General features: G+C 34.7%; 1 protein-coding gene and 1 pseudogene across 1 annotated transcript; both read right to left on the bottom strand.

The window, feature by feature from the left end:
• Positions 1-474: 474 nt before the first annotated feature.
• LOC148605785 (uncharacterized) lies at positions 475-2,853 on the bottom strand (annotated as a pseudogene).
• Positions 2,854-9,177: 6,324 nt separating this feature from the next.
• LOC148605784 (uncharacterized) lies at positions 9,178-14,371 on the bottom strand. The gene is made up of 3 exons (XM_088548529.1): positions 13,955-14,371; positions 11,351-11,552; positions 9,178-10,564 (listed from the first exon to the last, which is right to left on the bottom strand). The coding sequence occupies exons 1-3, from the start codon at positions 14,169-14,171 to the stop codon at positions 10,384-10,386; spliced, it is 600 nt and encodes a 199-aa protein (XP_088404655.1). The 5' UTR covers positions 14,172-14,371; the 3' UTR covers positions 9,178-10,383.
• Between the last annotated feature and the right edge of the window lie 911 nt (positions 14,372-15,282).

Genomic DNA, 15,282 nt, shown 5'->3' with positions numbered 1-15,282 from the left:
TTGTCGAATTATGTTCTAGCGATATGAATGCATATTAACTTTCAATTATAGTTTAATATTTCTCCAATAAATGTTTTAATAACGAAATAGGACAAAATTATCCCATAACAAACAGACGGACAGACAGAAAAAAAAATTTGCGCGAAAATTTATTCCTCACAATATCTTTATAGCATCGTCGTCTACATGTAGCAGAAGTGAACAACACAATTCGGACAGATCGGGTGAAACCTATTACCCTCCAAAAGTTCGTTTGCGAGAATAAAGTGATTTGTGTTGAATATATCAAAGACCAAAGATAATTCAATATACGTCTTAATTTGTATTAACATTCCGAGTCTCATAGTATTTTGTTTTTTGACGCACGGATGAACACCGATATTTTATGTCCCCGCCGCAAATGGTTACAGCGGGACGCAAAGAAAAGCAATTAACTTTATATAGGCAATAACTTCTCTAATCATACATGTACTATAAAATGTTAAAATGTATTTCCTCTATATGTGTAAAGGGGCTTTAATGTAAAACTGGGATATGCGTTCTTAATCAATATCACTGACATGTCATTCCTCGATCGGTCCACCACTCTCTGATTCTGACTCTGTTTCAAGCGGTGGCATATCTCTAGCATTGATGATAGAGTCGGAGAATTGGCTGTTGTTGCCATCTACTATACCCTAGATACCAGATAGTGGGAGAAATGTGCGCACAGCACCCAAAAACTCATGCACCGATTTTGCAGGTACAATACCAGCCTGAGAAGTCATCATCGCTGAAATCAATTCACAAACTATGGACTTTTGACGAGGAATATCTCGATGACAATTTAACTCTAAGCAAGTTGGGTCTATCCTTGCATGTTTGGAGAACACAGTTATCATCAGACAGATCACTCTGTATAGCTTGGCGCTAGCTTGATTTGCTATACACCCATAGTTATGTCTCTGATTTGTTAGCTTAGTCTAGGAAAATATAGCACATTTTCAATTCCGTTAACCTATGTATAGATAGTCTTTTTCCTGATAGGATTGTTCTCTTCTACAGTTTGTTGTATACGCTTTGGTTGTTATGCTCTGTCTACCATTATTTGCCCCAGTTCATCATTTCCGAAGTCATTAATGAAAGGAGCACGAAAGCAGTTTATCAAGGCTGCACAAATCCTTACAAAGTCTCATATGTGAGGGGAGAAATGGTTCGATACAACTTTGTCTAAAAAGCGTCATTGTTTAATTCGCCCGTTGGCACTCTCAACGACCCATCTTACTTTAGTGATAAGACTTAGCATCCTCTGCAGTGTGTTGCTTCTCCCATTTTTTTGATGTAACATGGCGTCTCAACATTTAAGTTTATATTTTCAAGAAAGGTTTGAGCATCCCTAAAACCTCTGTCTACGACTAAGACATCATCGTGTTTAATCCACTGCACACTCAAAATATAACCATTGGATCCGACTATTAGCATGGGCTTCACCAGAGATCTGTACTTATGCAAACTGTATGTACGTTTGTGGAACTGGTGATAAGAAGTTTTTGTATATAAATGTAAGTTCCGTCTAGGACCAATACAGCCACATCATCTTCATTACCAGCAAATAATGTTTTTGCTGTGGATGTTGTGTGTTTTTCCACAAACTCAGAATGGCCCATGTGGTTGAATCCTGGAAATAATGGCACAAAGTTTTTGATAAGAGATTCACGTGCAGAATGAACAGCTCTACGAATTTGATGTGATTTCAGACTGAAGAAAGTTCCCAAAATCGCATTTGATAAGCCAGTTAGGAGCTGCACCAACAAAATATCGAGGCACGTACGCACAGAACGTACATCAAAATTCCTCAAGTCTTTGACATGCAAGGCAACAACGTCAATCTGACTTCTAGTCAAACCAGTTAAATTGATGAAATCGTCATCCGATGATGCTAGTTGAACGTCAAAATTCAACTTTCCGACATCTTTTAACATCGAGCGTGTTCTTGCGAGGACATGATTTATGTCAGTTCTATTCAGAAATGTTGTCTGTGATGTTTCCTTCAAGACAAGACATTTAAAGCATCTTGCTTTAAATATTTTCCTATTAAATGATTCAAGCAACATCTGTTATTTGTGGCAATAAAATATCCTTTATCAATAAACGCTTGAGTTTAAGTCTCGTTCGATTCCACAGTTAAATGATATCTGCTGGTATTTTGCTTTTTGTACACTATACATCTGCGATGTGATTTTGCCGTTGAGGCTATCTGAAGTTGAATCGTTTTAGGGCTTATATAAGATTCTGTTGTTTTAGTTCCCGAATCTTCATTTTCAAAATTATCATTCGCAATAATCACATCTTCGACCGAATTCGCCTTGATTTCGCGACGAATTCTAGTTCTGCATTTGGAACAAATTATATCTCCATCATAAACACGTCTATTCAGAATTGTCTTTAAATGGGATCTTACATTATAATTTGGTATAGCGCGTCGATCATTTTCCTTCAGATGTGTTTTCAAACATATGACACAGCTATAGTTTCATTGAGTTGACACGTCATGATGAACTATAAAGAAACAAAGCACTCTATCAAAAAAGTACTTTTTTTAAAATATAGTATTTGATTTTTCAAAACCAAAACACATAACTAGAAATTGTTTAACGTTAGTAACATATGTCTCCATTTTTGTATGCAAAAATTGAATATTTTATCACAAGGTCATTAAAGTTCAGGGTTGACAGTAAACATCCATATTACGGAAAATATCGCAATAACTACATATAAACTAATGATTTGTCCATCAGGTCAAAGTGCAAGGTCGAAGGCCATGGTATGCAACATACAATTGATTTTGGTCTGATGACATACCCACATACCCATATAAACATCGTCTTAATGTGATATACTCGCATGCTAAATATCAAAAGGCTATTTTATAACAAGATTTTGTTACGGATGGACGGACAGACGGATTTCTAAAGTGTGGTAATTGTTTGTGGTGAAGCCCGAATATCAGATTCAATCTGTATGTCATCCACATGTACATTGTACCTACATAGCAATTTATATCAAACGCGTACATGTAGGTCTAGACAAAAAAGAATGACCAATTGACAATAAAGCAATTTTCCCTTCCTGGGGGGGTTTCCCTTTTTAAAGCAGTTCATGTAAACATGTACTTTAGCTCCCATCAATTCCATGTTGATTAGGTCTTTCAAAATCAATCTACTTAAATGAGACATTTGTTGAATCGTATCCTATATTATGCATACTTTTTGTTGAAGCTACAATGTACGTGTAATACTTTATAGCAGGGATATTTTATATACTATACAGTAATTAATAAATGACGGTATGTTTTTTTTGTTTGTTTTGTTTAAATATCAATTCGTTGATAAACTGTAGGCTTAGATCGTGCAAACGCTTAAAACTCAGTGATTTTCATCAAAAATATAAATTCAGAAGGTGGACACGGGGTCAGCAGTTCATGCCACATTAACTCCCGTTTCCTGTCCCCCTTATTTCCAGGTTCCATTTCCCTGTCCGTTCTGCCCATCCCGGTTCCCGCCCCATAAACGACCGTTGAAAATAACACTTAAGTGGTGCACAGAGTGTCAGCAGTTCCCTTCTCTTTTACTTCCCGGTTCCTGACCTCCCCATTTTTCCCAATAATTCAAAATGTCACTCCCGGTTCCCGACACCCCTAATTCCAGGTTCCCACCCTCTCTACACCCCCCTCAAAGATAATGTACAACATGTTCAGTCCCTATTAATTAGTTACCATCGATATCATATAAGGTAAAGCAGACAGCCGCAAACAGAACAACAGCAAATATTGATCTCCTTATGTCACAATGTTGATTCCAATTAAATTCGTATAATTTATCATACAATATATAAATAGTAAAAACATGTCCACAGTTGAATATGAAAAAAAAAAAATTCCGGCGTCGAGACTTGAACCGCTATCGCTGTTGTTGGTCACACTAACCACAACGCCACGATGAACTATCTAATATTATGTATAAAATATGTACTTATCCATACTTTCGGTACATAAACATATTTTGTAATCATTTACAGAAATACATAATTTTCAGATTTCACTTAAAAAGATACAGTACACCCGAGAGACGAAAAAAATGCATTATCGAATCTTGTTGCATTTTTGTATTCTGCAAGACAGAATATTTACAACCATCATATATTAAAAGTCGAAAAGTATTTTTAACACTGCAATCAGCGAGTCACTGCTGCAGTTATTCCATGGAAAATGTCGATAGATGTTATTTTATATCAAATACAAATAAATAGTAAATACGTAGTAAAAAAAGAAAAAAAATATACCAGCACTGAGTTTCGAACCGGCATCGTCTGCTTCATAAACCGACACGCATTACGCCATTGCGTCCTATTTTAAATTATTGACGATATATCTACTATTTATACTTTCGGTAGACATAAACATTTTATGATATTTTATATGTATATTCAAACTACGGCCGATTGTAGGAAATAATATTTAGCGATTCTGAACCTCTCGGACACCCTGCACCCAAGGGACGAACAACTTGCAATCATGATTTCGGTCGCAAATTTATCGTCTGCAAAACAGACTCCCACCCTAACACAGAAAAGAATAAAAGGTCTTTTCAGTTGAAATAACCTCCACAAAATGTTCAAAAAAGATGAGTAATACATGATCAGGATCTTTTCAGAAAATAGTAAGATCTTGCAAGATAAAAACGAAAGACCGTGTTTTTGTGCTCATATTTATCCCCATAAAAATATCCTTTGACCCCATTTTCTATGTCGTGTTTGATTAAAACATGCTGAAAAACTACCTGAATATGGATTCCATAAAATATTAATCAATTCTGGCGGTGAAAAGCCTTAATCACTTACCAATCAGACGTACATGTTGACATCGCTTCGGAAAAGTGCCGTCCCATCACCCATTACGTTCCCATATTATTGTGATAGTAAACAAAAACCATTTTACAACTATGTTTTTTTCGATTTTTGAGGGTCTCCGCCAACGAGACCCACGATAATGTCTTTTAAATATGATTCTGCGTTACAAGAAGTGTCCAAAGTAATTTTGTTTTCTGTGGGTCATGTTGGCATTAAAAGAAGAAGTTTGTGACGAAAATCATATTTTTATCCATATTTTTCGTTTCTATGGTGTTTTGGCGTCTTAACAGATGGAGTTAGGTGATCCTACGATTGAAATACAAGGCATATGAGAAAATTGAAATATTTGGCCATCATTTTCTTCTTTTAATCGATATGTTCGTCATAAATTATTTTCTTCTGAAATAGAGGGGGCCAAAAACAGGCCTTACCGTATAAAGTCCTTTCATCGAAAACGCAACAACCAAATGGAAAAGTAAGACTGGTTATGTGAGCATTAATTTTTTCTGAAAAAGAAATAAAACTGAATTTGAAGGGTTTCTGACATGCATGAATCAATTACTGTCTGATTGTTACACTGCTTGATATGTTTAGGATTCCCGCACCCACAATTCCTAAATGATCACCATACGCACGATAAGCAAATGCCTCTCTCGTGCATTTAAATGAACGCCCCCATTGTGCGTTTAAACGCACGATAAACGAACGCGCCCAGTGTGAGTTTAAACGCCCGATACAAGAATGATGAAAAATAATAATATTAACAAATAGTAAAGTAAAAAATCAAAAATAGAATAAATTTAAGTACAAAACATAGTAACAAAAATATGAAAATAACAGTTAAGTAAAGAAAATAAATGAATGCATAAAAATAAACGGAAGCTTATATCTTGCGTTAAACAAACGCTCTTATCATACGTTTAAACGAACGCTCCTAGTGTGCGTTTGCACGAACGCTTCTATCATGCATTTATCGAGCATTTAAACGAAAGCAAAACGATGTTTAAACGCAAAATAAACAATGCAGAAACGCTAAAATGGAAAACACGAACGATTCAAGGAGTGTATAAAGAATTCTATTTTAGTTTTTAAAATTTTAGGGGAAATATCAGGAGTTTTGTTTTTATCTGAGTTTGATAAATCATCTACTAACGACTAATATTTTTAGAATAATTTCCATGTAAAGAATTAACTGATCAATAATTTTACAATAAAACGTATTTATTTGTATATTTCTGACTTTCTGTAAAATCTTAATATACTAAATTGAGAACAAAGGAGTCTGTTGTTTGGCGACTTTTTCAAAGCGTTTTGATCAAGGCTTGTTTTCAAGGACAATGACATAACATACCATTGTTTTTGGCTGTTCGTCTTTGTTTAAGATTTTGTTTGTTTAAGAGTAATTTCTGCAGCACTGACCAGATGTTAAAGGGTAATTTCTGCAGCACTGACCAGATGTTTAAGGGTAATTTCTGCAGCACTGACCAGATGTTTAAGGGTAATTTCTGCAGCACTGACCAGATGTTTAAGGGTAATTTCTGCAGCACTGACCAGATGTGTAAGGGTAATTTCTGCAGCACTGACCAGATGTTTAAGGGTAATTTCTGCAGCACTGACCAGATGTGTAAGGGTAATTTCTGCAGCACTGACCAGATGTTTAAGGGTAATTTCTGCAGCACTGACCAGATGTTTAAGGGTAATTTCTGCAGCACTGACCAGATGTGTAAGGGTAATTTCTGCAGCACTGACCAGATGTGTAAGGGTAATTTCTGCAGCACTGACCAGATGTGTAAGGGTAATTTCTGCAGCACTGACCAGATGTTTAAGGGTAATTTCTGCAGCACTGACCAGATGTGTAAGGGTAATTTCTGCAGCACTGACCAGATGTGTAAGGGTAATTTCTGCAGCACTGACCAGATGTTTAAGGGTAATTTCTGCAGCACTGACCAGATGTTTAATGACATTGTTATAATTAGTTTTCATCATATCTTTATGTGAAGCAGTGGTAGACACAGAGCATGTAAGTGTGAGGAAGAGTTTTCATCCCATCTATATGGTTTATTGTACAGACTGCACTTTCTCGGTTTGTTCGTTGATAGTACAACTAATCTTATACAGTGTAGATATCTGGGTATGATCTGAGTATTCTGATAAAAACTTGTCGACGTTGAAAAATATAACTTTTGACAATAACGATTTATAGATACAAAGGTTGTCTACAACACCGCTGTCTCTATAGATGTGGTATTTATAAGTTCAAGTAAGATCTCCTGTTCATCTGCCATTCCAATTATTTATATCACACAGATTACACATGTCATTAAACATTTTACCCCTAGATAATATAATAGTATCTTGCCTATATCGTTTCAATGTATCAAAGGCAAGAACATAGTCAACAAATGAAAGGATATCATTCTCATGTACTTCATTTTCAATAGACATATTCCTCTCAATAAACATCTCCCATTATCATGTTTAACCATTTTAAGAGTAATTTACCAATTCCTTTCCAATTTTTCAAAATTTTACATATATAAAAATCATCTTGCAAACCATTTGTCAAATTTTTAACAAATACATGTATAATCACTGCCATTATATTTTAGGAGTTAAATGCAGGATTATGTTCTAATTTGACAAAAATGGATTTTCCGCCTGATACTAGTATCTAATAAGACTTTTTAGTTTTAGTTCTGATGTATAGCTGTACTTGGTTTGTTTATCCATTATTTTTACATCCATAACCATATCAGCATCTAATTGCAATATAATTTTGATTTATGAAACATCATATTGTAAATAAAACATGATAACCAACTATGAGCAAGCATTAATACAGTACAATATTACAATATCGTCATCATGTATATACTATTCAGGATGTCCAGTGGCACATTTGTGTATCCTGAATTCCTCCCACATGTTTAAGATTTCTTTTGAATCTTTCAGAGATCAATTATCATCCGAATAATTTTGATTTCATTAGCTTAACTATATTTGGCATTTGAATAAGATTGGGAGTACTCATTATAGGGTAACCCAATACATACATGAAATCGTGTACACCTTATGTGCAAGCAAAATATTTAAAATAGACGCGTATAAAGACAAAATAGAAAACATTTTAGTGCACGTCAATACACTTTTAATTAAGCGAATTTCGGTCATAAATGTATCAAAGGTCACCCACAGATATGGTATGTGTCTTCTACAACGTGAAAAATTTAATTTAAGAATTATAAAATACCCGGACTAGGATTTGATTGCCCCTTGTTTCATAAGCTAGCTGAAACAGGGATCCAGTATCACATGCCTTAAAAAGGAATATAAATAAATATATGTTCAAAGAAAACATCGTGTATCTTAAATAAGACAAAATTAATCTGTGATTATGTAATTGTAATTTTTAACCAATAAATATATTTTAGGATACAGTTTTTACATAAGTGCGTAAGCCTGCAAACTTTAATTGACGGTAGCTCTGTAGATTATTTGTCTGCGAATTTGTAACTACAGATGACTGAAAAGATATAGGTTCCCTACTTGACGTCTGATGCGAAGGATTTGATAAATAACCAATATATTTTTTTTACACTGCATACAACTTAAGTATGTGTGATTGTTCCTAGAGCCCTCACCCCCCCCCCAAAAAAAAAGGCTTCTGATAAAAAAAACATTATGGCATTTAACTTAACTGCTACACGGACATATATTTTTTTTAAAACGTTCGCCTGTTAACTGAAAGAGTAATCAAGGGAACCAAGGTTATATCGGTAATCAAAAGAATGCAATCCAGGGACAAAGACCTGACATGAAAAACAGACATACACAACAAAGAACATAAAGTAACTAAAATCATGCATATAAAGTAACAAAAGAAAATGAGCAACTCGGACTCCACTAAAAACTTGGAGCAAGGACCAGGTGCACCGGTAGGGTAAGCGTCCTCTGCTTTTCTAGAAACACCAGCCGAGTTACTCATTAAACGTCAAGTACGGGGTAGAAGAAATTATTCATATTGCGCCATCAATTTAGTGATAATGCACACCTCATGGGGAGATTATTAAACAGATCCGCCATGGTCAAATATTAAATATATTGCAAGAGATATTTCGAAAGTTTCGAAATAGGAACATTAAAAATACAATTGTCATGTCATGTAATTTCGAGTACCTCCATGTTATGTTCATGATCCGATTTTCTCTACTAATGAATTAACTCATATTTTTTCAAGAGACTATTAGTTAAAGACAAGGCACATTAGGTATAACAAACAACAACATTTCATTATGATCAAATTAAGATAAACTTTACTGAACTATTATTCACACGTCTGTGGAATATATTAAGTAATACATGAATTAGAAAAAAAAAGTAAAAATAAACAGGTTATTTAGCTACTATGTTAATACTTCAATGCAGATATATTACACTATGTGAAGCAAACGGAAACAGTCTAATAAAGTAAATAAACCTAGTACCCCTACATATATACTCATTAGAATGAAGTAAAAGAAAAGGGTACAGATAAACCCCAAGAAAACAAAAGATAGTGGAAGCATAGAAAGATCCAAAAGACCGATACTAATACTAATAATGTTTGAACATTTTACCTTACTAAGATGAGCACTGTGTCCGAAAAATGTATGTTAACAATCCGGATGTCACATTATTACATTTGTGAACAACCAGGCAGCATATAGTTTTTGCGTGGTATTGCCGAATTAAAACATATATATATATATAATAACAATACCTATTTAGGCTGTCGCAGCAAGTACCTTTTGGAAAAGATGAAAAATGCTCAGTGTCTTCTATAGCAAGTAGTAACGATTGCTTTTCTGATTGCACGGAACAGTCGATTTAATTGCCTTGCTTTGTCGGGAGAGAAAAGATTGCAAAAGCGCGCATGAACATACTGTTTTCAAATACATCGTACATCTATACTAAGTTACTCACACAAATAAATGTCGGTCTCTTTTGATTCGAATATATGATAGAAATAACGTGTTTCTTCTATTTAAAGAGAAATGCAAAATACAAAATATAAATACCATCAAACTCTATAGTTTAATTTTTTCCCTTTGCACACGCGCCTCAATACTGTAAAAAGGGCCAAGGAGTTTTGCACTGAAATTTTATGGACAGAATTATTATTTCTCCTGTCTGTCTTTCTGAGAATATGTTATACTTGCTATACAATGTGTTCCTCATGTTTATCGTATTTTGCAGTTGTTGTATGTTTACTTTATGTACAGTTGTTGAATGACCAAGCCAAAGACACTCTTCATGTTGATGCTTTAAGAAAAAGGGAAGTTCAAACACACAAAAAGAGTACGTACTTGGCCTGAATTACGGTATTCACAACTCATAATTTTGAGAGTTTCTTGAAAAAGAAGAATAAAGATATTCTCTTACAATTTTAAAATGCAAAACTGTTTTTTGCAAAAGATTCCGTTTGAACTGCAGCGTGTGATTTGTACAAGAAAGTTCCTAATATGCTTTGCAGCAGCAGTAGTTTGGTCCACAGTGGTTTGGTGTCCATGTACATCCTACATCACCGTATCCATATGTTGATAAACTGACTTTTCCTGCATCCGGCTCGGAACCTGTTGGGTTATCAGCAAGTTTGACATGATCCTTCTTTATACTAATGCCATCAAAACAGGCAATACTTATTAAAAGATAAAAAACAGCGTCAGTAAACTAATCCACATTTAAAAAAATAACACTATTTAACAGTTAAGGTAATAAAATAAAATATTTGAAAATAAGGAATAATATTGATAAATGTTGTATGAATATTTCAAAGCATTATAGTTAAACAAGTTAATTGAAATTCGTTTTAAAGGGACCTTAAAAATCCAAAACTTTGTCTAAAGCATTTTGTAATGTCTCCTTATGTCAATTTGAATGTATTATAACTTAGGTAATAGGAAAATTTCTTGAACCGAAATAATTATTAAGTCAGAAATGAGTTCGGTTTCACAGTTGTATTGTCATTTCTATTTGTAAGCCTTGTTTGGAACACTGGTATACTAAGGAGTAATCAAGGGAGCCAAGATTACTGCTGACAATGATATGGCTTTAAATAGTATATTACACAAAACCTATGTCTAAACTGCCGACAAATAAGGTCCATATTGACATATATATGGAATGTCCCATCAATTATGAGAAACGACCTGACCTCTCATAAGCAACCCTCTTTCAACAGAAAGCATATCGAATATTATGAAGAAAGCAGACCTAGGCCTAAGCATCTGAATTCACCCCGTTATTTTCAATGTTCAAAGTTTTCAAAGTACGAGATTGAAAATTTTCTTATTTGCGTTGATTTGTTCTTAGTCTGTTCTCGTTTAGGGTTGGTTTTTCAATCATTAGTAATTTACTGCATATCTTACATGTTGAGGGTAAATAATTTACTAAACAAGGATGTAACATAAATAATTAAACTTACTTATTTCTTTGAAACTCAATGGTGGCAAGTATATCTGATTTTGCAGTCGCACAGATATCGTTGCAAGTTGGTGCAACACCACGGCAGTCTCGTCTTACAGCAAAGACCCATCCTGGAACAAAGCGGCCTTGACAATACGTCTGGGCAATTTGATCAAAATAGTTATAACTGAGCCCCGTTCTATTTATCAAAGGAAGATAAGCTGAAATAAAATAATAAAAATCTACTAAAGACCGAGAAACAAAGAGACAACAACCCACTCAGGGTGAAATGTGTCAGCTAATATTTTCCAAAAATGACTCCCGGCAATAAATTAATGACTCAAATTACTCAATTTGATATTGATTTTTACAGAGACGTTCATCCAACCATGACACAGGATTGGCAAAGATAAGAAGACATTCAAAGTGACTAATAAGAGACGATGAATACTTACCTGTAAATTTATTAATTATAGCTCCCATTTATTCAAATCTGAAGCAGCTACCTGGTTTATTTTATTTGTTAAAAAATATTATTTTTTTTAAAAGATATTATTTTATTTTTTAAAAGTTATTATTTTATTTTTTAAAAGATATTCAATATCTCCCAAAAGAAGCCCTCAATTTGATTGTACCTCAATCCAGAACATCACCTTTTTTATGCCTCTTAAGATACAAAAAATGGAAACACTGGGAGACCAATTGTCTTTCTGTAATTGTCTGCTGAATTTATTTCAAGTTTTCCTCTCGACATTTTCATGCCCATCCTGGCGAACCTACTTACATTTGTCAAGGACACTACTCATGCCATCAACATTCTAGATTCCTGTAGCCAGAGAGTTCAGATTTCAAACTTTCCACTATGGATGTGACAGCCCTATATACAAGCATCCCAAATTGTGCTGCTTTGAGGCATTTCCTTGATAGAAGACCTAATATTTATGTCAAAACTGATATCTTTGTCCTAAACGTCAAAAGCTTTAATTTCGGTAGAAATTCTATAGCCAGTCCGGTTAAATGCAATGGGAACTGAAATTGGACCCAGTTTTGCCTATTTACTTATTGGTTTTCTGGGGGAATAAATGTTCTCTGAGTACCAGATCTTTACAAAAGATACATAGACGATGCTTTTTGGTGCCCTCCGATGATGACCATGATTTGCTTCTCTCATCAATTTTGTTTCTTCTTACATCCATTCATCAAATATACAGTCAACATCACTCAAGAGAGCGTTTCGTGCATTGACAACAAATATAAAATATAAGATAGTAAAATTTCCACATTAGTTTTCTACAAACCCACAGAAGCCCAATATACTTAAATTATCAGTCATGTCATCATCAGTCATGCAAAATTGCAATTCCTAAATCCCAAATTGTGAAACGTGGCTATATATGCAGCGATGACAAAGAATTCAAGGCTCAACGTAAAACGATGAAATCTTTTTTTGTCAAGAGAGGCTATTCAAATACTTCTAGATCAAGCGATTGCGTTAGTTTCCCAAGTTGAGAGATCCTAGTCTATGGAAAACAGGGTGAGACGCTAGTGAGCATGTTCCGTTGGTCTTGACATAAGTCCACAGTTTTAAAGACTACATGTCGTCAGTATTCAACGATTTGCTTCTAAGTACTGGCAATAGAAAAGGAAAGAGTCTGAAAACACGAGTTATTTCAAGAGTGACACTAGACGTCTCCTCTACCAGATACAAAATCTCACGAAACTGTAAGCGACAACGCTATTCGACATATTCTTTTACTCGAGAAACTATCGAGGTCGTCGGGCCAGCAAATGTCTTGTCGTGGTTTGTAAACGCCGCAAAAAAAAATTAAGTAGGCGAGACCTTTCGGTGGTTTGGTGATCGTTTTGTAGAACATAAATCAATGGACAGAATTCTCCAGTCAGCTTACATTTTCGGGAGGCATACCTCAGGGTCGAAGATATAAAAGTGACTGTCCTTTTGGTAACATGTTAAGGCGAAAAACAAGGAAAGTTTCTAGAACAACGTACATTGTATTATCAGCTTTCTTGGGACTGCCCAACATTTTGGAATGGATGTCAAAACCTCCATTATTTAATCACCATAATACGGTTTTCAATTGCTTTTCGTCAGCTACCCTTATTTCTTTTTACTACAAATTGTAGACAAATATTTAAAACCAAAGGATACATCGGTACAGAGACGTATGGTGTCTTACTTGAATTGACTTACCTTCTGATTAAATCCCTATGACACCCTACCAGTGCACCTGGACCATGTTCTCAGTTTTCAATAGAGTTCAGCAGATTGGTAACAAAAGAGTGTCATGGTGTAGGAAAGTCGCTGTAAAATATTTACAAGTTACTGGTATACGTATTTAAGCTCTCATTTAAGTCATGTAATCTCTCTACACGCATTTGTTCAGGTGAATCGTTAAATCGTGTCTTAGACACCATCAATATATTCAAATCATTGTATAAGTAGTACATCCCCCATACACCAACCCCATCCCCATTCCCCATATACCATAGAACGGGAAATTTTCACCATACAAGTACTGTAAAAATGTACCACATGAAATTGTTCGTTTATTCAAAAACCAATTCGACGGTCGCAAGTTATATTTAATGAATCTTGAATGGTTACCTGATAATTGTTCCCTGTCTGTTCTTAATTCGTCCTTGACTTCTTGCAGGACATTTTTAATACGTTCCTGGTCATCTTTACTACAAGAGTCTCTCTGAAGTTGATAAAGTTTATACTCCATTTCTAGAATACCCAGTTCAGCTTCACGAAGACGAATGCATAATGCAGCAATAATTATTGACGTACAAAACAAAATTACAGCCACAAGTTTGTCCATATTATTGTGTTTTATATATTTTTCCTACTCGACTTATGTCCCTTGATATGTGTATTATTGAAAGCGAAAGTAGGACAGCACGTAGATGTTGTAACTCCCACACTTTATAAAAATAGGAGACGTGGTATGATTGTGAGAAATGAGAAAATCATCAACAAATTAAATGCCATGCAACCAACAGTTAAACTTCTACAGATCACCACATGGTATTCAATGATGGGCAAAACACATAACATGAGGGAAGCTTTAAAAAGGCCCCTATATAAATATTTAATTCTGCCTTACTTGGCCTTGACCCGGTCCTAGGCAATACACAGATGCCGCACTACAACAAACTTCTCGCTATTTTAATCGCCGTATCACATCTGTAACTATTCATAAAAAAACGGAAATCAACTTATTTTATAGAAAAAAAAGTATTCACATAATATTTAATTACATTTTACTTTTCGTCTGTAACTATGTAGCAATCGCTATTTTCGATATACAATCATTTATACATCTTTAACTGTTTAATGAATATTGCAAACTTATTATATGAATGGTGGTAATTGCATCAGTGCCAACCCTATTGATTACCCAATCTCGAAAAGATGTCAATAACACGAAGTACAAATACCGCTACTTTTGACACAATTTGTATCCTGGTTTTCTATTTATACTGACAAGTTGTATTGATTTCCATGTTGTACATACATGTATAAGATGGACGGACAACTCAAAGTCTGTGGTGTATCTGTGAAAATATGTCTCATATAATTGTGTAGATCTACTGTTTGACATTGTTGCGTAATATTGAATGAATGGATAGTATTTCCTTCTTTTTTATGATAAATGTTTTGTATGATATTGAAATATTGAGGATCTAACGCTGCTTAGAGTGCACGACAGGCAAATCTCTGGCACCCTTTTCGTTAGAAAACTCGAAATCTTGGTTGCTCGTAGGTGTCTGAGATTTCATATCCTTGCATTTCCTAGTGGTTTTTAAAGCTTTTTCTCACTTTCAAAGTGGTTTTGTTATATTAGGTCGCTAACTAAGAGCGCCCTGCTTGCTGAAATTCCTGTAAATGTACAAGAAGTTGCAGAACGTTTTATTGTGACGTCACAAATC

Source organism: Perna viridis, chromosome 10 (genome assembly GCF_037379345.1).
Source record: "Perna viridis isolate PV_CMFRI_1.1 ecotype Kerala chromosome 10, ASM3737934v1, whole genome shotgun sequence".
Taxonomy (NCBI): domain Eukaryota; kingdom Metazoa; phylum Mollusca; class Bivalvia; order Mytilida; family Mytilidae; genus Perna; species Perna viridis.
The sequence above is the reverse complement of the archived record's forward strand: the minus strand, read 5'-3'. Positions and strand labels throughout refer to the sequence as shown.

Bases quoted from the DNA above. Each gene is read 5' to 3' on its own strand.
- LOC148605784 (XM_088548529.1), bottom strand. From the start codon at position 14,171: ATGGACAAACTTGTGGCTGTAATTTTGTTTTGTACGTCAATAATTATT. The intron at 11,553-13,954 runs GTAACCATTCAA...ATTTTATTTCAG, and splicing joins AGACAGGGAACAATTATCAG to CTTATCTTCCTTTGATAAAT. The intron at 10,565-11,350 runs GTAAGTTTAATT...TCTTTTAATAAG, and splicing joins ATTGAGTTTCAAAGAAATAA to TATTGCCTGTTTTGATGGCA.